Source organism: Gadus morhua, chromosome 4 (genome assembly GCF_902167405.1).
Source record: "Gadus morhua chromosome 4, gadMor3.0, whole genome shotgun sequence".
Lineage (NCBI taxonomy): Eukaryota > Metazoa > Chordata > Actinopteri > Gadiformes > Gadidae > Gadus > Gadus morhua.
The window spans coordinates 1,880,798-1,903,782 of NC_044051.1; the positions used below are offsets into that span (position 1 = coordinate 1,880,798).

Here is a 22,985-nt window from a genome sequence, read left to right on the forward strand (position 1 = left end):
ACCACTTGGCAGGCCAGCTGCGGCAGGGGAGCTAATTAGTAAAACTCAACGCAGGTTCGGCGCCCTCTGGTCGCCTTGGTAACAAGTGAGAGGCTATTTCAGCTCCGTGTTTGATCTTAAATGACCTCCCTCATTTTAATTAAAGGGATGAGTCTGATTTGACTGATTTATTCATACTGTGCGTGTGCGTGCGTTACTACTGTTTGACGTCAAGTTGGTGAAAAGGAAGTCACGTGTGATCTTGCGTCCCTCTGTGTGTAGTGAGCGGATGTGGACAGCAGAGGGAGATGTTACCACACGAGAACATCTGCTCTCTGAGCGCTCTGCGAGACAGCGTCTCCATTGCAACTCAGTCCTGGGGGGAAGCGTATTAGCGTTAGTGTGGGTTTGTGCGATCTCCCCCTACCGCGTCTCTACAACTCGGCTGTCCTCACTCCCGGCACGAGCCACATGGCTGAGAGAGCCCCGAATGAGTGGAGAAGCAGGCTATTTAAGCTGCCTCTCCACCGGTTCCTCAGGTGCTCTTCATCTCCTTAATTGGCAACGGCCGGGTTGCCACAATATGCACGCACACACCATATAGGTATACAACATATAGATACACACACACACACACACACACACACACACACACACACACACACACACACACACACACACACACACACCATAGACAACCCATATAGATACACACCATAAAGATAAACACACAAAATAGACACACACACCAAAGATTAACTTAATATAGATACAAACTATATAGATACCCCCCCCACACACACACACACACACACACACACACACACACACACACACACACACACACACACACACACACACACACACACACACACACACACACACACCAACACCAGATACACTCCATACAGTTTTGTCAATAAATACTCTCTCTTCTCCTCTCCCCTCTAATCCTTTTCTCCTCTCCTTCCTCCCTTCTCCGTCTTCTCCGTTATTGCCTCTACTCAAGAGAATAGATTTGGGTGGGGATTTCTAGGTTTCATAAACATCCAGGGCTTAACCCAGAGGGAAAATTAAAATGCTGCGCGCCAAATTTATTTTTATGCTTTATTGTGCATGCAAACTTTTTCATAATGCTTTATCGAAATAAACGAAATACGCGGTTTATTATAGCTTTAAATATCTACCTGACTGCTGTGCTGCTTATCCCCAAACATCTGAAGTTCCATTCAAGTTATTTCAAAGTAACATGATTTTAAATGAATACAAGTGATGCAGACCTTAAACATATACACACACACACACACACACACGGATCTGACTGGGGATAGGATAGGTTAATTCACTTGAGGTGGTAAACAGGATGTTGTTTATTCTCTTGCCAAAAGGACTATCTAGACTGGGCTACTTATAAATCTTTATAAATATATATATTTTTTTTTTTTCAAAGACCATATACTGGGCTAATTAAATAACATCCGAGGCTTTAGCCCCGAATAAAACAGCATAGTGATGCCACTGGCTTCAATCCAAAGTGCCCGAATTAATTCAGATACAGCTCATCTAGGAGCGGTAGGGGTTATCGAGGTATTTTACTCAAGGATGCATGCATGGTATAGACTCTGGACATAAGGGATAACTTATGTATTCTCTCCAGGATGAAATCTCTATGAGCACAATCAGCTGCACGACTTATCTAGGTCTGAGCATGGCCTTTTCAGCAAGTTTGATGTTTCAGAAACCTGTGTTCCGAAAGGCTTTCAAAGGGAAGACTTGTTTAAACAACTACACAATGACTTGGAGTAACTATATGAGCAATCAATTGTAGGACTCCGAGTCATCTTAATTTAATTGAGGGAGGTGTTCCCCCTTTCTGGTATTTACGGTGCGAGAAGTCAGAGAAAATACGTCTTAGGGAAGACTGCCATCGTGTGGTCCAAAATTCCTGGTCGACCATTTTTCCTACCAACAGCCTCACAAAGACTGGCTTTCCCCTCAGTGGAAATCTTTTTCCTCTAGACCAGGTTAGAGCATTTTGGCCTACGAAAATATATGCAAAATGAGGGAAGTGGAGACGTCCCATAATTATTGGAAGTCTCAGGATATTACCATCATTAAATATGCAATACAATGGGAAGATTATTTTAAGTACACCCATATTTTAAAGCACATCAAGCAAAAAAAACAATTCAGACAAATGCATTTAAATTCTTTATTTTGTTCATTTCAAATGACAGCTATTGGATAGAAATTCCGCTCTATTTCCACAACATGCAGACCCCAATGTGTCCTTCAACGTTGGTCTTCCCTAAACTGCTTGAAGATAACTTACTTTAATCTTGTAGAGTAGCTCGTTGAGACTGGTATTGCCAATGTGAGGTAGCCTACATCAATAAAACTCATCCATATTCCTAACCACTGCCCAACTTCTGCTGTAGAACCATTTACCTTGGAAAAATCATACAGAACCTCACCCTGTATCAAAATAGGGGTAAACCCTACAAATTTAAAGACTGTCCATCATTGCTTTAATGAATCCAATGTAGACGCCAATAGGACATGTATTCGTCAGAGGGTGACTAACAGGATTCAAATGGAACCGAGCGTTCTATGAATGTTTAGGCCACGTTTGTTGGACCTTGGATTCACTTTCAACGGCACTACAGCATCAGAGAAAGGCGACAAGATTCAATGATTATTTTTTGCACGACACATTAAGAGCCTGCCACTTGTTAGACAGGACCTTGGGTTTGTGTGCATACGAGCCTAGAACTACAAGCCTAGAACCACAGGAATCCAGCAAAAACCTGGGGGTTCTCTCCAGACAAATCTTTGACAAGAGAACGCGTGTTACTTCTGTGTTACAGGAAGAAGAAAGATTCAAAACGCCATTTGTTTAACACGTTTTTATTATATAGATATAACAAAAACGTGAAGTTTTTATGTTCCCGCACAAAGTGATAACAGACAATTCCTCTAGAAGAAGGTGTTTGGCCTCTTGGTGGTGAAGCGGGGAGCATGCTGGCGACGCAGAACTCTGTGGGGCAGAGGGAACTTGATCTTGGAGTCCTGCAGACAAGAAGATCAGGGGAAACCACTGGTTACGGTCGGGCGAAAGAGTTACACCAGGAACAGTACAGCGTCACCCGCAGTTTACTAGACAACATTAACAGGCAGGTGTGCATCAAGACTGCTTTAAGTCGACATTAGATGCACGGAAACCCAGTTAAGACAGACCCCATGCACTTATGAGCCAGGACCAGCCGAGTCCACCATCACTGTCCTCCAAGACGAGGAGAAAAAGACGCTGGCTTGGAAAACATGAGTATGAATGGGGGAGTACTCACGTGGAACTGCTTGATGGCCGGTCTGCGACATTTGTTGGCGGCAATTTCTTGGACCTTCATGATCTGGATGGCGTGAGCGCGGGCACGATGACGGGCACCCATGTCGCGGTCTTAAGGAAAAGGAGAACACGTATAAAAAATACAAACATGGCAGCTGGACACGTCTACCAACAGGAACTCTTTACATAGCCATGAACCAATTCACAAATGATTTAAACACCTGCATTTTAACTCAAGTCAAACTATTCAGAATACTGCACAATAACCGGATGATAGGCGAAACAATTTGAAGATGGGATGGCACTCTGAACAGTGGTAGATATTTAGGTTGCTTGTACTCACAGCACTGTGTGACAGCTCCAGAGGTGGTCAGATCCCTGTACTCTCTGTACATGTTGTGGGTTCCACTACGAGAGTCATAACGCAGCCAGATACCGAAGTTCTTCACCTTCAGCGGGGTCTTCTCGTGTACCTGATGACACGAATAGAAGTCTCTCAAGCAACAACGGGAAAAATGGATATGTACGATACTTGGAATAACGCATTGAGCATGGCTAATTAAGTGGTCACATCACAGTCATCTGTTGACGTGAAGGAGTCGTTCTCTTACCAGGCCACAATAGACCGTCTCGCCGGAGGCCTTCTTCATCTTCCTCAGCTGGGAGACGAAGTACCAGAAGCGGGACTTGGCCACCACATGATTGGGGGCGAAGATCCTCATGCGGTACAGAGGAGGAGCGATGAGCTTGGCCGAGGGCAAGAGGCGCCCGACCACTTTATATTCCCTCAACTGTCAAGTGAAGAAAAACGGAAAAAGTTAATTCATGTAACGGCATAGGAGTTAAAGTTGTTTAGTTAGGGCGACGTGTTAAACCTTGGATTCACTTTCAACGGCACAACAGCATCAGAGAAAGGCGACAAGATTCAAAGATTAATTTTTGCACAACGCATTAAGAGCATGTCACTGGTTAGACAGGGCCTTGGGTTTGTGTGCATTAGAGTATAGGGTTGAGTGTCCGGCCGACATCAACACAAAACGAAGAGCTTGTACCGCGAATGAGGCCACGCAGCTCATGTTAGCATTATTGCTAAAGCAGCTACCGGCTGATCGGGTTCAATTAGGTTGCAGTGGTATTTTGCTGAATATAGCATTTTCGAGATGCCAGTTGGACACCAGTAATAACTTGCATAGAGTCATCTCGCATGTGATCGTGATTTGGAGTATAATTTAAGAGCTCCCATCGTCCACATGGCGAAAGAGACGCCATGTTGTATCAGCAGGAGCCTGGACGCGTTTAACGTTATAAATTTAAAATTAACCTTAAATGTCCATACAAGTCAGTCCCAAACCACCACTATATCGTTACTCATCGATATTCTTCCAAAAGAGCCGTGTAAAACACATTTAAAACGATAAATATAACGTTTACGTACTGTTCCCGACGCCTTCATGGTGTCTCTCGCGGACTGCCACAGTAAAAGAGGAAGTAGTTGGGCGGAGACTCCGCACGTCAAGTACGAAAAGGCAGGGCTTAACGAGATAATGCTTTTATTTGGCGGCGATAATAAATATATTTTTGGTATGTTTTAATGTTTGGTTGTCAAAAATATATATTTTTAAATGCATCATTCTGAAATACATTAATTTTTAATGTCAGTATGAAATAGAAATGTGCAAATAAAGCCATTCTGACATCCGTTAGTTCATATAGGATTGATTCAATCGATTTATGATTGAAAGATAGGCTATAAACAAAACTGATTTGCATTTATAAACAGTTTTATATTTAATATATATATATATATATATATATATATATTTAAGATAAATATAATTTCTTCCGGTGGTTGTGACCCGAAAACACGTTACGTCACATCCGCCGAGTGGACACGCCGTACGAGATCCGCTCACGCATCGCCCTGGTAGTCCGTAACGTACCGCAGATTTCTGGATCAATCTCCACTTCTTCACGATACCTGCACATAGTGTATACATGTGACACGGCGGCCCCACTAAGGTGAGATGTTCAGTGTGCTCGCCTTTGTCTGTATGCATTGTTTGAGAGGGGGAAAGAAACGCCATCGTGAGTTTTTTTCGCCCCACATTGATGGGATTGAGGGCGCTAAGCATGCCGTTAATTCGCAGGGATAGACCCGGTGTCGGCGGCGCCGTGGGTTGGACTGGTTCACACTTCACTCCGGGTCTAAGCACTTTGCTTTGAGGCCACGGTGGACGGGAGTGTGTTCATTGTAGCCCGACCACTCGGTGATCGTCGGCTGATATTATGAACGAGTCTGCTCACGTTAGCTTCCCAAGTAGCTCGACCCGGCTAACTCTAAACGTGACAGCTAACTTAGCATTTCGGTGTCAACTTTTTAGGAGTGGCCTGCCTCGTCCCGATGGCCATGTACCCCCAGCGCCGCTCACACTGAGCATCTGTCAGATCGCTTGAGAGGAAATCTGTTTTTAACACATATCGACCTGGTTAATCCTAATCATGTAGATGTTGCCTATAGGACACCGTTACTACAGTGTTGAGTCCGCGTTGCATCATTCCCTATCACGGCAGGTCGTATGCACGATTCATTGTGTGGGTTGTGATAAAGGGACTCGACTCTGTCACACTGTGTCACAAAACAACAACTTTGGTGTGTTTCAGGTCTAGGGTTCTAAGGGTCAGTGTTTGTTTGGACCGCTCATTCTAGCAAGCTCATTGTTGAGCCTCGAGTCTAGTGATCACACCGTAACGTTACCACAATAAATGACTAATAACGTAACATGCAAGACTAGGTATAATTTGTGACTAGTATGTATGTTTTCAGTCGTCTTTTGGAGAGAAATACACACCAACAGCGGTGCAATTTAACTTTCCAGTACTATAACGATGTCATTACCCTCCAGATGTATGGAGTCTGCCTGATGCTAGCAGAGTGTGGTGAACCTGTATTGGAGGAAAGCTAGTCCACGGATGGCCTGCCAGTCTGTCCAGTATATCGCTGCAATCATGGACGAGCAGGCCCTGCTCGGGCTCAATCCAAATGCTGACGCCCGATACAGGCAGCGGGTAAGAATTTGGATTTTGTTGTCCAAATCAGGTTTATAATCTATGCTCAGTTACTATGCGAACTAGAGATGTTGATGAATTGTTTTATAATGGAGCTCGACTACAAGGGTTTGAACCTCGCTGTTGCTATCTTGGTGACATTTGGGTGTTGTTGTTATTGTCCATTCATGTGGATACGATGACCACATAGGTGGAGTTAACACCTCATTTCACTCCACTGGAATGGGCCAACACAGAACCAGAAAAACTTGAATATCTTTTTCAATGTTTGTAATAGCAAACATATTCATTGGTCAACATCTTTGACTGCATCCTCATATAAAATCTTCCACTGAATAGATCAGTGAGGTTGCACTGCAGTATGAGTAATCATCTATTCAGTCTTCTAAAATTAGTGTTCAAATAGCGTCAACCAAACAAGTCATGGCTTTGTGTTTCCCCTGTGTACAGAACCATACTGAGGCGGAGCTTTGGTCATATCTGGTTTGATAGACTTCAATTCAGGGTTCATGTTTCCCTTCTTCTTCCTCCTCAGGCCATGGCCTACTTCGAGCAGCTGAAGGAGTCCCAGGATGCCTGGGAAGTTTGCGCCGATGCGCTGGCTAAAGGCATTTATAAGTAAGTTTTCTAAGAAGACCTCAATCAAATAATACACATCTAGAAGTCCACAAGTGCATAGCACTAGGATATGTCATTAGCATGACATATCGTATAGCTCAGTGTTTCATGTTCACATTTAAATGCTGTTAACAGTACAGTAATTGTATTTTTTCCTTTTGTCTTCAGTGATGACCATGTGAAGTTCTTCTTGTTCCAAGTCTTGGAGCATCAGATCAAGTATCGGTAAGAATGGCGTCGGAGCTCTCTTACAATGGGTTTCGGAAATGGATGAAGTTTTTTGATGTCTAAGCCTCTCTCTCTCTCTCTCTCTCTCTCGTTCTCTCTCTCTCTCTCGTTCCCTCTCTCGTTCTCTCTCTCGTTCTCTCTCTCCCCCTCTCTCTCTCTCTCAGACATGATGCCCTGAGCGGTCCTCAGCAGCAGCTCATCAGAGAGACGCTGATGAAATGGCTGCAGGGACAGGTAGCGGCATTTAGATGCTTGTGTTGTTACGTTATGAAGGGGGCCGGATCATCTAGGGGCTACGGGTGTTTGACTCCCAGACGAAATGGTTCTGGATTCAAACCCCTAACGCCCACTGTAGACTTCTCCTTGAGCAAGATGTCTAACCCCTTCCTGATCATGGTCGGCATGTAGCCAAAAAACAAATCCACCATCGCTTTGGATTAAAGCAACTCCTAAGGCCTAAAAAATATATATTTGGTTTCTGTTGGTTGTCATTTGAGGTCATGGGTAGGTAGGGAATTTATTTTATTTTTTTATTTTATTTTTTCCAGCGGCAGCGAATGATAGGTAGGACTTTTTTCAGCGTTCTTTTTTTTTTATACAGCAGCTCATAAAATAATTTGGGTCGCACATAAATTGACGGGGTCGGTCGGAAACCAGAACCAAACAATTTTTTTTTTTTAGGCCTAAGGACTACACACTAACTGTTTAGCCATTCAGGAGGAGTGTTACTTGGGTCTCGGCCCAGCCTTTTCCACCCAACCCCTGAGCATCTCACCTGGCGGTTCTCCCTCCTTACCTCTCGTCTCCCCCCCCCCCCCCCCCCCCCCCCCCCCACAAGCTGATGAACAGCCAGCCCGAGAAGCCCTTCATCCGCAACAAGGCGGCGCAGGTGTTTGCGCTGACCTTCGTCATGGAGTACCTGACCCTGTGGCCCAAGTTCTTCTTCGACATCCTGTCGCTGGTGGGGCTGAACCCAAACGGCGTGGACGTGTACCTGCGCACGCTCATGGCCATCGACGCGGAGGTGGTGGACCGCGACACGCTGCACTCAACCGAGGCAAGGAATCTGATATACAACAGCACCTTTCAAGTAGGCACCAACCAACGCAAACGCCCCCTCCTCTCTGACCCCCTTTAAGGCTTTCTGAACGGTGTCATGGCTTGTTTTAAAGGCACGAGTCATAGTTGTAAGGTGGCTGGGGTTCAAACCTCAATGACATCTTTTTGTAACCCCTGACAATTTTTTGGTTGTTAATTGTTTGTGGTACTTTTTAAGTGGCCGAAGTAGACAGTTTGATACCCAGCTGTAAGGTTGCTTGGTTCTAAACTTAACGGCATCTGTTCAAAGCCCTTGAAGTAATATGTACGTTATTAAATACTGATATTACCTGTTTCAAAAGCAGGATAGTCCAGTGGTTAGTCGATGTTTGACTCTAACCCAAATCTCTACCCTTTAGACTGTAGACTACCCGTCTTAACCACAGCCCACTCATTAAGGACATGTATATAAACAGCATCACTGTAAGGCGCTTCGGAGGAAAGAGTCTGCTATAAATGGCAGAAAGCGACACAGATACATGAAAATAATTAACGTATTCCTGACCTTCGAAGAAAGCATCCACCTGCCACCGGAGGCTCCAAGCTGCTCCGGGTTGGGTTGCGTTTTGAGTGTGCCGTCGGCCTCAGCGCGGCGTCTCCCTGACTGATGGGGCACGCCTCCTTTCCTCCAGGACACGCGCAGGAACACCCTGATCAAGGACACCATGAGGGAGCAGTGCATCCCCAACCTGGTGGAGTCCTGGTTCCAGATCCTGCAGGCCTACCAGCAGACCCAGCCCGAGATCACCTGCCAGTGCCTGGAGGTGGTTGGCTCCTACGTATCGTGGATCGACCTCAACCTCATCGCAAACGACCGGTGGGTTGGTCCTTCCTTAAATCCGGGGCGGCATTGGTTTAACGTCGCAGGGGGCCAGGTTGAGCCCCTACGTGACTCGAGTTCTCAGCAAAGCGAAGCCGTGGCACGACTACGTACGAAGTCAATGCAAAGACGTGAATAGATGCACATTTTTCGATGGTCAAGCAAGTTCATCATTTGCTCGAAATGTTTGAACGTTCCCGCTAAATTCGCTCGATGCTGAATCACTCGCCAGAGAAAGGTTTGCCCGAGCAACCTCGCCCGAGTAGACTGGTAGCTGTCGTATACTAGTCTGATGTTACACTATGTATTGACTGTTGAACATACACAGAAGGACAATGATTTGATTTTCATTGATTTGAAATCAATAATATTGAGTATCTTCCACACAAACAATCCCTCCATGGGATTTATTACGATATCTTCTCATATTTCCCCACACCTACTTCAAGATACTAAGAAACATGTAACTGTAATCTGTCTATATTTGGATTCCTGTATCATATTCCATCCATCATCCGATGGCCTGAGGGATGCCATGTGATATCAGTATGCGGTCACCACTTTGTGTGTGAAGGCTGGGGGTGTCAAACTAAGGTCTGCTGCCCTGCTGTCTCATTTATCTCTTTATGATCTTTGTACCCCCTCTCAAAAGATTTCAATAGCTTTCTTTGGGGGACCCATTCATAAATGCCAAAGGATCTTTGTGGATGTCTAACTGGTCTCAATCGCATACGTTTACCATTTTGACACTGTATGAATACACTTGAACCTTGCAGGTTTGTGAACCTGTTGCTGAGTCAGATGTCCGTGGAGGAGCTCAGAGAGGAGGCGTGCGACTGCCTGTTTGAGATCGTCAACAAGGGCATGGACCCGGTGGACAAGACCAAGCTGGTGGAGTCCCTCTGCCAAGTGCTGCAGTCGGCCGGCTTCTTCCACGTCGAGCAGGTGCTGCCTCCCACGCCGTCCTTCCAATCGCGATTGAGGACCAGATCCAAAGAGGCCTACATTACATTAGAGTAGCATTCGCCGGGTTAGGATATACGGTTGTGATATAGGTAATGATGTAGGGTCAGCTTAGCTCAGGAGGCAGAGAGAGCGGGTGAGTTGCTAGTTCGATCCCCGGCTCATCCTAGTGTGTGTCGAGTGTCGAGGTGTCCTTGAGCAAGACTCCTAGCCCTCACTGCTCCTGACGAGCTGGCTGTCGCCTTGCGTGGTCGACTCCGCCGTCGGTGCGTGAATGCCCTAAATGTCAATTGTATCTACGTTCATGAAGTTGATCTTCTAGATTGGAATAGCACTGGAAAGACTTCAACAAACGCAAACCTATTTCCGATGTCGTACTTGGCAATTATTGTCAAAATACCAAGATTAAAGGTGACATATTATTCCACCAGGTGTGAGTGTGATTATCCGGTACAAGCCGTTTGCAAAACGGCTTGTACCGGATAATCACGCTCACACCCGGTGGGATAATATGTCACCTTTAAGGCTCTCGCATCCTGTTTTCGTCTGCCCGCTGTGACTCTGACCCCCTGTGACCCCTCCACCCACTCAGGAGGAGGACGTGGACTTCCTGGCCAAGTTCTCGCGGCTGGTGAACGGCATGGGCCAGAGTCTGGTGCTGAGCTGGACCAAGCTGGTGAAGGCGGGTGACGTGAAGGCGGCCAACGACACGCTGCAGGCGCTGGAGGGCAAGGTGCCGCTGCTGCTGCAGCTGCTGGTGCACGCCGACGACGACATCTCCGCCAACATCGTGGCCTTCTGCTACGACTACCTGCACGTGCTCAAACAGGTGGGGGAGGGGAGGGGGGGGCGCCGTCTGTCTGTCTGTCTGTGTGGGATGTACGTGTCCGGTGGAGGTTAAAGGTGACGTGTTATAACACCAGGTGTGAGTGAGATTAGCCGTTTTTGAATATCTGCCTCTTCTGACATCACTAGTGGGCGTGTCCACCTAGATGTGTGACGGATAGATGAGCAATGTTTGCTACAGTCCACTGGGTAGGCTGGTCGACCGATCTATCCAGCACACATCTAGGTGGACAAGCCCACTTGTGATGTCAGAAGAGGCAGATATTCAAAACGGCTTGTAACGGCTAATCACATCTTTTCAAAAGTTGTATTTTGAGTTGATTGTTGTTGTCTTGGTAATATTCGTGTTTGTGTGAATGGTTGTGAACTATGAAGGGCTCGTGGTTGTGTGCACTGTTTTTAATTGTGATTGGAGGCAATTTTGACCCATTTTCATTGATTTGGAAGGATGGGCTTCTTGGATGTGGTGCTGGATGTGTGAAGGGAAGAAATGGAAGCAAAGCGTTAAAACTGTTTGTATTCTCCTTTGCCTTCCTAGCTGCCACAGCTGACCGACCAGCAGAAAGCCAACATAGAGGTGAAATTGTCACGTGAACATTTCATAGATGTTAACATTTCAGTTATGAAACCATTCAAACATCATTCAGTGTCGCGGATGAGCTCCACAGGTGTTAACGGGAACTTCTGGTTTCCCCCCGGCAGGCCATCATGCTGGCCATCATGAAGAAGCTCACCTACGACGACGAGTACAACTTTGACAACGAGGTGAGCTCTTGTTCCGAGAACAAGTCACCGTTTCTTCCCCCCACACGTGAATATATACGTTTGACCCCAGAGCTGCTCGATAATTTGGGACATCCGTGGCCTACGGGGTTAAGGAGTTTGTCCGGTAACCGGAGGGTGGCCGGTTCGAATCCCGACCGGTACACCAAAAAATGTGGACGGCACCTCATCCGTGGATGAGGTGCCGTCCACATTTTTTGGTGTACCGGTCGGGATTCGAACCAGCCACCTCATCGACGGATGAGGTGCAGAGAAAGAATCCCCCCCCCCCCTCAAAAAGGAAACTGAAACCTCAACGCCGGGTCTGTGCTCCTGCTCCAGGGCGAGGACGAGGCCATGTTCGTGGAGTACAGGAAGCAGCTGAAGATGCTGCTGGACCGCCTGGCGCAGGTGTCCCCCGACCTGCTCCTGGAGGCCGTGCGGAGGGTCTTCAACAACACCATGCAGTAAGGGCCCGCTCGCACTGCCTCCGTCCGCCGCGGATCTTAGACATGTAGTGTGAACGAGGCGTGAGACCGTGTTGAGTGATTCACCTCGCTAGCAGCCAGTAGACAAACGCAAGGCTTTCCTTTGAGTTTGAAACTGCGTTCACAGGTGCGGCTTAAGTCGGTTGTGTAGCTTTTTATGTGGACTGGATGTCTAGCCGCTGAAACAAACGAGCAGAGAAGATCGGGAATTTTGCATCATAAAAATAAGAATGTAGCGATACAAGCATTTAGAGATACACTTAAGGGCTGATTATGGTCCCACGTTCATGCAACGCAATAACCACGCAGACGCCTCGACGCAGTCGAGAACCTTTTATGGTTCTGGCCCTTGTGATGGACGCAAGGAGGGTCCGTAATAACCCCCTTGCGTTGCGTGAACGTGGGACCATAATCTGCCCCATTGGCAACTTAACGGCCACGCAGTCTCTCAACGCAAAGATGGTTTACCTTCAGGTGCATTCCCTCTACAGCCGCATCCATAAAGTCCCAGAGTTAAAGTGGCCAACACCGTGAACTGTCAATTCGGTCCTGATGCAGGGAAGCGAGATGTTGCATGTCGCGTGTGGCCGGTCCTTCCTCTAAAGCGGCGTGTGTTGCTCCAGGAGCTGGCAGACGGCGTCCTTCATGGAGGTGGAGGTGGCCGTCCGGCTGGTGTACATGCTGGGCGAGGCCCTGCCCGCCTCCCACGGGGCCCACTTCACGGGCGACGCCACCAAGGCCAGCGTGCTGCAGGAGATGATGCGCACGGTGGGTAAACCCAGAGGGTCTGAGTTTTTTGCTCAGAGAGTCTAGCCTCTCTCCATTGACTAACGGTAACTCTCTTGTAGGCGGGTGTCTGTTGGAGTGTCTGTTTTTTTACGGTTTTCGTTTACTTATTTTTCCTAAACGGTTATGATTTACTAACCGGTTACACGTGTACCCGTGCACGCCCCTAGTTTGAACCCTGTTGTCCACAGTCATAGCAAGATGCTAAATCCCCTACCTGGTCTTTAATGCCATGAGGATGTTTAATCCCCTACCTGGATTAAAGCTTCCTCAATGAATGGCGGACCATTTGAAAGCCTGTTTGACTCCAGCTCTAGTACTCCTCCTGACTCTACGGTCGTCGTTCCACCACACCGGGTAAGAGCCCCTCTGTTTGGCCCCGTTCAGCTGGTGTCCTGCGGGGTGAGCGGGTACCAGCACACCTCGGTGTCCCTGGAGTTCTTCGAGACGGTCGTCCGCTACGAGAAGTTCTTCCTGGTCGAGCCTCACCACATTCCATTAGTTCTGGTGAGTGGTTCTACTTTTAAGGGCGTTTAGCAGACTCTTTTAACCAAAGGGATTTACAATAAATACATTTGTCAGATGAAAGAGAAACAACAACATATCGCTGTCGGTACAGTGACAGTACATGTTCATAGAACCAAGTGACAAGCACTAACGATCACTAGGTTAACCCATTCCCAATTCACAACAAAGATAGCTAGGATTAGATGCTACACAATAATAAGTACCATTTTTAAGTGCCAGGACGTACCCCACACATTAAGTAAATACATTAAGTGCCAGGACGTACCACACATTAAGTACATACATTAACTGCCAGGACGTACAACATGCATTAAATACCAGGACGTACAATATACATTAAGTACATGCATTAAGTGCCAGGACGTACCACATACCCTGAGTACATACGTTTACGAACACCATTATCATCAAAGAGCTGAAACACATCTGCACACCCTGGGGTTCATTATTCAAGGCATGGCAACGTTTTGGTGTGCTTTCCTAGCCTACCGTCTCCTGGTTTCCATCCCTGGTTCTCGTTTCTGTCAGGTGGCGTTTCTGGACCAAAGGGGCCTGAGACACGGCAGCCCTAAGGTCAGGAGCAGGGTGGCCTACCTCTTCTCTAGATTCGTCAAAACCCTACAGTAAGACTCCCCATGACTTTCTTTTGAAATCATGAATGATTATCGGTTATATAAAACCTGGGGTTTTATCTTAGTCCATGGCTGGGAATCTTTCAAGTTTCGTAACTATGCATCAAAGTTACAATTAAAATTAGAATCGGCATTTAGCAGACACTTTTATCCAAAGCGACTTACATCGGTTAATGCACACATTGACCCACCGACGGCAGAGTCAACCATGCCAGGCGACAGCCAGCTCGTCAGGAGCAGTCAGGGTTAAGTGTCTCGCTCAGGGACACATCAACACTCAGCTAGGAGGAGCTGGGGATCGAACTAGCAACCTTTCGGTACAAGACAACTGCTCTACTGCTCTACCTCCTGAGCTAAGCCGACCCAAGCCGACCCATCAATGATGCCGATTTAAAGAACGGTTCCCTTTAGTGGTACTACAGTCACCCTCCCCTGCATCATGGACTCCCCCTGGGTTCTGTGTGAGGCTTACCCCCCAGCACTCACTGGCCCTCCTCTCTGTTCCCAGTAAGCACATGAACGCCTTCATCGAGGACATCCTGCGGCAGATCCAGGACCTCCTGGAACTCTCCCCGCCCGTAAGTGTCGACGCCCCGTCGGAAACGGGAGACCCTTTTTGTTTACTCACCGTCCCGGGCGGCATTCGATCACCAAAAGCAATGACCCCGCCAGTCAACAGACACTCACTATTCAAACTGACCAATAGTCAACCAACGGTCAACACACACTTACTGTTCAAACAATCCAACGGTCAACACACACTTACTGTTCAAACAATCCAACGGTCAACACACACTTATTATTCAAACAAACCAATGTTCAACACACACTTACTGTTCAAACCAACCATTGTTCAACACACACTTATTATTCAAACAAACCATCGGTCAACACACACTTATTATTCAAACCAACGGTCAACACACACTTATTATACAACCGTTTTGATCAAAATCTCACATTAAAACAATAGCGCAAGTAACACAATCATCTACATAACTCGGCGCACCGCACAAAACTGACTCGCGCTTCAACTACCCCCCCCCCCCCCAGGAGAACGGCTTCCCAGCGCTGCTGACCAGCGACGACCAGCTCTTCATGTTCGAGACGGCGGGCATCCTCATCGTCCACGGCGACGGGCCGGCGGAGCGGAAGCAGGGGCTGATGCGCAGCCTTCTGGGGCCCCTCATGGAGGCCTTCGGCCTGCTGCTGGACAAGCTGTCCCGGGAGACGGAGGCCGAGCGGCAGGCGGCGCTGGGGGACTGCCTCAGCCACGCCGTGGGCTTTGCCAGGTGAGCTGAACGGGCTGCGGCCCCCCAGGGGGTAAGATCGTAGGCCACCTGGGGGTGATGTTGACCAGGGAGTCGCTGTTGGATTGGTGCGCGATGCTTGGAAATAATCTTAGTTTGGATCCGATTTGTAGCCGACTCTTCCGTTAGAGCGTACGTCTTTTATTTTTCTGCTGTTAACTACCGCTGGCCGGGATTAGATAGATAGAACTTTTATTGTCATTGCACATGTTACAGAGCAACGAAACTACCAGTTACATTCCGTCCAAGAAACATAAAAGACAGTGTGGGGCGACAGGACGGAGAGACTGTCAGGGGCTCGTTTGATGAGAAACAAGCTGCCCTCTTTAGAAAATAAAAATAAAAAGCTAAACAAGTGAATACCTAAACTATGCTCCTCTAAGGGGGGCACAGTGTAGGGATTAGCAAAAAAAGACCTCAGCACATAAGCAACATATCAAAAACATCACAAACACATGTGGGAGGGTATCTGGGAGGGGAGGTGTCACAGCTCAGATTACAGATCCCCCCCCCCCCCCCCCAAGTGACAAGTAATGATTGGTTGAATCAAATACGAAGCCCGTTCACCGAGATTTGAGCTTGTCTGCCGTCAGACTTCTTCAGTCTTTTTTAAATTGGATTCTTCTCATTTGTGAGACTACTGTACAGCGGACATAACATCATCCCTTAAAGGGGACCTATTATGCTTTTTCGACTTTTATGACCTATAAACGTTGTTATAATAATTGATAGTCATGTTTAACCATACTAAAGTGTCAAATAATGACGTACATGCATTTCGACGTATTCCCTGCTGACAGTCTGGGGTGGCTGTGCAGAGCGCTAAACACTCGGGACAACGTTTGCGATTCACTTGTTCACATTTCCGGGAAATCATCTACGTAGAGGCACTCCTGCCGCGCCCCCATTAAATCTGCCCGCGCGCGCGCTTCAAGGAAGGTAACCAATCACAACGGAGTTGGGTTGGCAGGAGGGGGGCGAGGGGACGGAGAAGGACGAAACCGAGCGTTGACAGAGAGTGTCCCGAAAATCGACATCGTTTTTTGTGCTGTGATTCGTGTCAGGTTGCGCTATAGGAGTCATTAATAAGAAATGAAGACCAGAAAAGTAGCATAATAGGTCCTCTTTAACCACTCACTCTTGGGTGCTCCCCATGTTAAACATCTTCCCGTCCGTCCGTCCAGCCGCACCAGCAAGGCGTTCAGCAACAAGCAGACGGTGAAGCACTGCGGCTGCACCCAGGTGTACCGCGACTGCCTGCAGGCCTTCCTGCCGGCGCTGGGCTGCCCCGTGCAGCGCGGGCCGCTGCGCAGCGCCGTGCGCTCCTTCCTCCACCGCATGATCATCTGCCTGGAGGAGGAGGTGCTGCCCTTCGTGCCCGCCGCCTCCGAGCACATGCTGAAGGACTGCGAGGCCAAGGACCTGCAGGAGTTCATCCCCCTCATCAGCCAGATCACCGCCAAGTTCAAGGTGTGTGTGTGTGTGTGTGTGTGTGTGTGTGTGTGTGTGTGTGTGTGTGTGTGTGTGTGTGTGTGTGTGTGTGTGTGTGTGTGTGTGTGTGTGTGTGTGTGTGTGGTGAGGCTGCAGGCATTGGCTGGGAGTCACACCTGATGAACTATCCATCCCCTACCCTTAACCCTAACCATCCTAGCTTTAGAACCTCGACTATTTTCTGAAAATAGGTCATAGAATTATGTTATATATTGAGGACAAAATGAAAGGAAAGCAGCGGAATAGATGCTAGAGGTAGTTACAACGCTGTACAACGCTGTTACAACGCTGTTACAACGCTGTTACAACGCTGTAACAGAGTTACACTCTGTTACGTCGTTGGTAGTTACACTCTGTTACGTCGTTGGTAGTTACACTCTGTTACACCGTTGGTAGTTACACTCTGTTACATCGTTGGTAGTTACAACCTTTTGCATATAATCTTTTAGATACATCTTCATCGAGGAAGATGAATCTAAAAGATTTGGATACCTCCTTTATACTTTTTGAACTGCTTGCTGCGATTTGAATTGTGGGGATAATGAAGAACTCTGTGCTCTACTTTATGCAGTTTTGTTATTTACTCCTTTCACCAATTCTTATTTATAATCACATTGGGCCAGTTGTGCTCATCAGTTGTAAATATGGCAGCCTAACTTCTTCTCCTCCTCCTCCTCCTCCTCCTCCTCCTCCTCCTCCTCCTCCTCCTCCTCCTCCTCCCCCTCCTCCCTCCTCCTCCTCCTCCTCCTCCTCCTCCTCCCCCCCCCCCCCCCCCCACCCCCCGGTGTGTGGGAGCAGGTCCAGGTGTCCCCCTTCCTGCAGCAGGTGTTCATGCCCCTGGTGGTGGCCATCTTTGAGATCCTGGGCCGTCCGGCGGAGGAGAACGACCAGACGGCGGCGCTGGAGAAGCAGATGCTGAGGCGGAGCTACTTCACCTTCATCCAGACCATCGCCAGCAGCGGCATGAACGAGGTCATGGCCAACCAGGGTGAGAGCCGCCGGACAGACGGACAGACGGACACGACCTCCGTGGTCTGGGGTTATCGTGGTGACTCATGTGTTCATGAACGAGGTCATGGCCAACCAGGGTGAGAGCCGCCGGACAGCCGGACACGACCTCCGTGGTCTGGGGTTATCGTGGTGACTCATGTGCTCATGGACGGTGTGTGACCGTGAGGATTGATCGTAGGGGTGTGACTCTATCTGTAACTCATTCTTAGTTTATTTGTTGATAGTTTCGTGATCAGTCCCTTTGATTAACCGTGCAGTTAAAGGAACAGCTGTAGCCTATTTGGCTAATTTCCAGCTGTAGTCCCCATTCTTAGGGTCAAGATTCGTTGCAAAATAACTTCTTGATACAGTACTGTAATTTTCGGACTATACTCGCGCTTTATTTCCCATTTTTCGGTTCTGCGGCTTATATAACGGGGCGGCTAATCTATGGATCTTTACAGCGAACGGCCACTAGGGGACCTCCTAAATCTATTGATTTTACACGTTACAGTCCACCAACTTTACCTCTATGGGCTCTATGACCGGTCTGCGCCCCCTCACCTTTATGCGGCGGGCTCCAGTGCCGCTTATATATGTACACATCATTCAATTTAGCTGCTGCGGCTTATACTCCGGTGCGTCATAGTGCGGAAAATACGGTATATAGGGGTGCTAATTTCAGGATCCACTCCAGTCCACTGTTTGCTCAGAATGTTGGTTTGGCAAAGATGGCTTGAAATCAGACTAAAGTGTGTACAAGGTTATGTAATACTATGTTTGAAAAGTATATCAACTAATTGCAAAGATATAAACAAACCAAGGCCAACCTAAGACAAAAGAAAAATAGATTTATGGAAAAAAGTTAATTTCATGTGTTCATTCCCCTTCGACTGTCCGTCTTCAGGGGCGGAGAACATTGAGAAGGTTCTGTTCACCATCATCCAGGGAGCGGTTGACTTCCCCGACCCCATCGCCCAGAAGACCTGCTTCATCGTCCTGTCCCGGTTGGTGGAGCTCTGGGGTAAGAACCCAGAGGGGATGTGGAACAAAATATATTGAATAAGACGTATATTTAATACGACTCATATTGAAACTAGGGCTGGGCAAGTTAACGCGTTAACGGGATAATTTTTGAAGGTTTTGCCCACAAAATGTCGACATTCATATCAGAAATCCTTTTTGTTTTTAGTTCAACCTACTTTACATTCAATTAAACTTGCAGTAAGTGAGCCTGATTACAATGATTACAATTCCCAAATCTGTGTTGTTCCTTAAGTTTTATATTCAACCCACACTGTCAATAAAACTCCCTTGAGATGACTTGGTCTAGTTTTTGCTTATGAAGTACATTTGATACGAATTCTAAAGTGTGATTAATCGCGAGTTAACTCATCAATACTATGCGATTAATCGCGACTAAAACTTTTAATCTTTGCCCAACACTAATTGCAACCCATATATTTGGGAAAAGAGGCCTCAATGAGCTGCAAAAGATTGTGTGCAGCAGTTCCACTCTCGATAACGGTGTCATTGTTTTTTATTCACATTGTACTTTCTGTACACCAGGTGGGGAGGGTGGCATGGTCGGCTTCCCAGACTTCATCTACAAACACATCGTTCCTGCCTGCTTCCTGGCCCCCCTCAAGCCGACCTTTGACCTCACAGATGCCCAGACCATCCTGGTAAGCTTTCATACATTTAAACTCGAATTTGTGTGGAGCCATCATTTTATTGCGTTCTACCGTATTTTTAAGATTTGGGGGCTGACTTTATTTATTTCTTATATTTGCCTACATTGTGTTTATATGATCTTGTACGCTGTATGTAATGACGTTCTCTTCTCCCCATCAGACACTTTCAGAATGTGCACTTACATTGAAGATGATTTATAATAAGCGGGTACGTTCACTCACGTTCCGAATCATGATAGTTGCGTCCTTGGTTGAAAATGTCCTGTTTTTAACTTGCTTTGCTTTTTGGCTCATTTCCAGGGGCCGGAGTTCATCCAGTTCCTGCAACAAGATTACCTCCCCTCACTGCAAGTGGCTCCAGAAATCACTCAGGTATGTCAGCTTATCTGGTCAAAATCAATACAGTAATCACACAAATAAGGCCAAAAGCGTTATAAAGTTATGTATTCTGTGTATTTTTATCCAGAAGCTACAACTCAACCTGTCAGATGGTCAGAGTCTATGATGTAAACAATTCTTTGTGGTTTTCCCGTGGCTGAAGAGTGAGCACAGCCGGCATTACCGTTAGTAGCCAGTAGGTGGCAGCACTCTAACATGCGTCTTGTTGCTCTGACCACAGGAGCTGTGTCAAGTGCTACAGCAACCAGACGTCAAAGTTTTCAAAAACTACATAAAGGTAAGCGCCAACCCTCTACTCATCTAATCTACATCTCATGATGTATGTGGAACCTATGAATAAATCATGAAGCACTTGGTCAAAAATATATGAAATATCATTGTTTATCATTAATTTGGTGCTGTATTGAGCAAGCTTACTTTAGCCTGCAGTGTTGTCGCAATGCGTCTCATTGGAAACCGTGTCTCTCTGAAAAGGCCAAGACCAGTCAAACTGGCAAACCATTTTGCACAGCGTTATATTTGTTTAAGAATTTGTTAAGTGTTTTACAATAATTATTTGATATCTTTTGTATGATGACACATTCCCTCCTTCATCTCTCTGTCGTCAGGCATTCTTTCAGAGAGCCAAACTTTAGCTGTGCAGAGAAGGACAGAGAGGACAAACGACTGGAATTCATTGGGACTTCAAAGGACACTGCCGAGAGAATAGTTGCCTGCGCCATTTACAGCCAAAACAAATGGAACTTTAGCATAGGAGCTGCTTTTTGCACTTAGAGAAGACCCCTCCCCCCCCCCCCCACACACAAATACAGAGTCAAGCTGCAAAACAAAAACCTGATCCAAGCCGGTTGAGGTGGGTGGAGGGGGCGACAGGTTCAGAGCCCCAGCTCGCTGAAGCCAAGTCGGGCCTGGAATGGGGGTCCCTCAGGGGTGACCCCTCCAGAGGCCTGACCCAAAATACGACGTGTGTGTGTGTGTGTGTGTGTGTGTGTGTGTGTGTGTGTGTGTGTGTGTGTGTGTGTGTGTGTGTGTGTGTGTGTGTGACGACGATGGGAACGCTCTGGATTGGTGATGAGCCACTCGGCGAGACGGAACTCCATATATTTGGAAAAAAGGGCGACCGGAAAGGAAGTAGGAAAAGGCTTCCTCAGAGCTGGAACGCAACGAAAGGAAGCCCAGGTTATTTTTTTGGTTTAATCGCGCATCTCGGATGATGTGCTGAATATGGCCTACGGTTTCGATTTCTTGAAAGCTAGCCTTGTTAGTTTGAAAGTTTTTATTTAGAAATGATTTGTTTCATCCTTTTGGACTGGTTTGGTGCCACGTGAATCATTTTGCATACATTTCAATTTTTTTTTTAAGGGCTGAACTGTGTTTTATGAAATGTGTGTTCCTTTTTTTTTATGCTGATGAATGCTTGAGAAATTGTTTAGTTTCGAGTGACATAATTTGGGAGCTCCGAGCTTAATGATCCCGGGTCATTATTGTACACCGATTTATGGAAGAAACAAAAAGAAAACTTTCTGTCCTGCAAATGCAGCAGCAGCCTTCTGACATCTCATTTCCCTGTTCCGACCCCCTTGTTGATCGCTTGACAATTCTATTTTTGTTACGGGGGTCAGCTGTAGATATCCATGTGCTGTTTATCTCCTGTATGGCGTAGCCCCAGAACGGTTCTTACCCATCAGCCACCTCATCTATCGCGTGAACGGTTCGAGACCAAACCGCACCTGGTGGTCGATGCGTCGGTCCAGGGGGTGGGAAAACGGTAACCCAAAACGATGGAACTAAAATGTAAATAAGAGAATACGATGTAAATACATTGCTGAGGTTTAGCTTTTTAAAAAGAAGAAATGCAGGGTGAAAAAGGAATGATTCTCATCAACTAATGTTACTAATGCAAATAGTGTCCGAAACTTGAACCGGTTGGCCCTGTATCTAATATCCACCAAGTAGACTCAATCTCTACCGCTGTCAGGACTCTCAATGAAAGGATTATGCAATACTGTGAAGCTACCGGTCAACTTGCAGCCAATAGAAAAGGGTGCTTCATCGAACGCTATGTAGGTATTGAGGGTCCACCAATCAGTGCTGCCTTGGGATCTAATTGTGTTTTGTTTATTAGTTTTACGTGTCCGTAGTGTATCACCTGCTACTCATCTACATCCTGGTTCACTTGTAAACCTTTTACTTAGTCAAAGCAGCACTATGCTCTGAGTGAAAACCTCCATGCATTGCTGTGATCACACACTCAACTGTAATTTTAAGACAACACACTTGAGTGCATCTGAAATAACCACACATCCATGAACTCTAATTGCTCCTGAAATAACCACCGCTATTAACTGTACCCACTCCGCCACCTGCACTCAACTGCTTTGAAGTGGTATTGACGGGCTATTCATATGCTGCAGTGGACTAGGCTGCTTAGTCATCTTTTAAACTTTCAAGCACATCATGGAATCGGATTCAAAGACTATTTCCCCCCCCCCCTCCTTCCTCGAACCATTCAATAAGCTTGTTTGAAGTCCTGTCTTACCACAGCAGGTAGAGAAGTGCTTCAGTGGGTACTTTTAATAGAAAGCTCTTTGCAAGTTTAAACGTCTTATGCAAACACAGGAGTACTTGAGTCTTAACCACATGTCTAGTTTTTAACCACCTTGGAGCTACTGTACATAGGTTTGACTAGATTAGCCGATATCAGTTTTCTTTTGATGGATGCTCACTTTGCAGGGGTTCATGACGATGAGGTTACAACATGGCACGTGAATTCATTTGGACGGTAAGGTTTGGCTCGGTTTTTGATATTGCAATGAACTCTTCTGCTCGACCATCTGAGTACCAATAAAGTGTTAAATAATCTGGAGGAATCAACTCATTGGAACATTGATAATTATTGTAATTCGCGTTCAATTAAGACGCGATTAAGCTCCATGCGTCA

General features: G+C 46.8%; 2 protein-coding genes and 2 non-coding genes across 5 annotated transcripts; 1 reads left to right on the forward strand and 3 right to left on the reverse strand.

Moving 5' to 3' along the window:
* Positions 1 to 2,606: 2,606 nt before the first annotated feature.
* LOC115543156 (small nucleolar RNA SNORA68) lies at positions 2,607 to 2,740 on the reverse strand. The gene has a single exon (XR_003976681.1). It is a non-coding gene; the product is annotated as a small nucleolar RNA SNORA68 (small nucleolar RNA).
* Positions 2,741 to 2,870: 130 nt separating this feature from the next.
* On the reverse strand, positions 2,871 to 4,842 carry rpl18a (ribosomal protein L18a). The gene is made up of 5 exons (XM_030353231.1): positions 4,761 to 4,842; positions 3,937 to 4,116; positions 3,669 to 3,798; positions 3,327 to 3,436; positions 2,871 to 3,048 (listed from the first exon to the last, which is right to left on the reverse strand). Exons 1-5 carry the CDS (start codon positions 4,776 to 4,778, stop codon positions 2,956 to 2,958), a joined length of 531 nt encoding a protein of 176 aa, XP_030209091.1. The 5' UTR covers positions 4,779 to 4,842; the 3' UTR covers positions 2,871 to 2,955.
* LOC115543157 (small nucleolar RNA SNORA68) lies at positions 4,190 to 4,323 on the reverse strand. Its single transcript, XR_003976682.1, has one exon. It is a non-coding gene; the product is annotated as a small nucleolar RNA SNORA68 (small nucleolar RNA).
* A 353-nt stretch (positions 4,843 to 5,195) lies between the features above and the next one.
* Positions 5,196 to 22,905, forward strand: xpot (exportin, tRNA (nuclear export receptor for tRNAs)). Of its 2 annotated transcripts, none has more exons than XM_030353133.1 (25): positions 5,196 to 5,344; positions 6,229 to 6,391; positions 6,927 to 7,009; positions 7,178 to 7,234; positions 7,402 to 7,471; positions 8,076 to 8,327; positions 8,968 to 9,152; positions 9,932 to 10,100; positions 10,711 to 10,947; positions 11,503 to 11,541; positions 11,667 to 11,729; positions 12,069 to 12,193; positions 12,838 to 12,982; positions 13,388 to 13,507; positions 14,057 to 14,151; positions 14,669 to 14,738; positions 15,214 to 15,452; positions 16,655 to 16,940; positions 17,760 to 17,949; positions 18,859 to 18,975; positions 19,521 to 19,636; positions 19,806 to 19,853; positions 19,946 to 20,017; positions 20,265 to 20,321; positions 20,653 to 22,905. In XM_030353133.1, exons 2-25 carry the CDS (start codon positions 6,296 to 6,298, stop codon positions 20,677 to 20,679), a joined length of 2,958 nt encoding a protein of 985 aa, XP_030208993.1. In that variant the 5' UTR covers positions 5,196 to 5,344; positions 6,229 to 6,295; the 3' UTR covers positions 20,680 to 22,905. The 2 variants fall into 2 exon arrangements, with proteins under 2 accessions (XP_030208993.1, XP_030208994.1); XM_030353134.1 differs by having other exon boundaries at positions 8,076 to 8,294.
* The last annotated feature ends 80 nt before the right edge of the window (positions 22,906 to 22,985 follow it).

Coding starts and splice junctions, on each gene's coding strand:
- xpot (XM_030353133.1), top strand. CDS start 6,296: ATGGCCTGCCAGTCTGTCCAGTATATCGCTGCAATCATGGACGAGCAG. Junction 8,328..8,967: donor TATACAACAGCACCTTTCAA/GTAGGCACCAAC, acceptor CCTTTCCTCCAG/GACACGCGCAGGAACACCCT. Junction 17,950..18,858: donor CGAGGTCATGGCCAACCAGG/GTGAGAGCCGCC, acceptor GTCCGTCTTCAG/GGGCGGAGAACATTGAGAAG.
- rpl18a (XM_030353231.1), bottom strand. Junction 3,437..3,668: donor TGGAGCTGTCACACAGTGCT/GTGAGTACAAGC, acceptor CTTTTCCTTAAG/ACCGCGACATGGGTGCCCGT. Junction 3,049..3,326: donor CGGCCATCAAGCAGTTCCAC/GTGAGTACTCCC, acceptor TCTTGTCTGCAG/GACTCCAAGATCAAGTTCCC.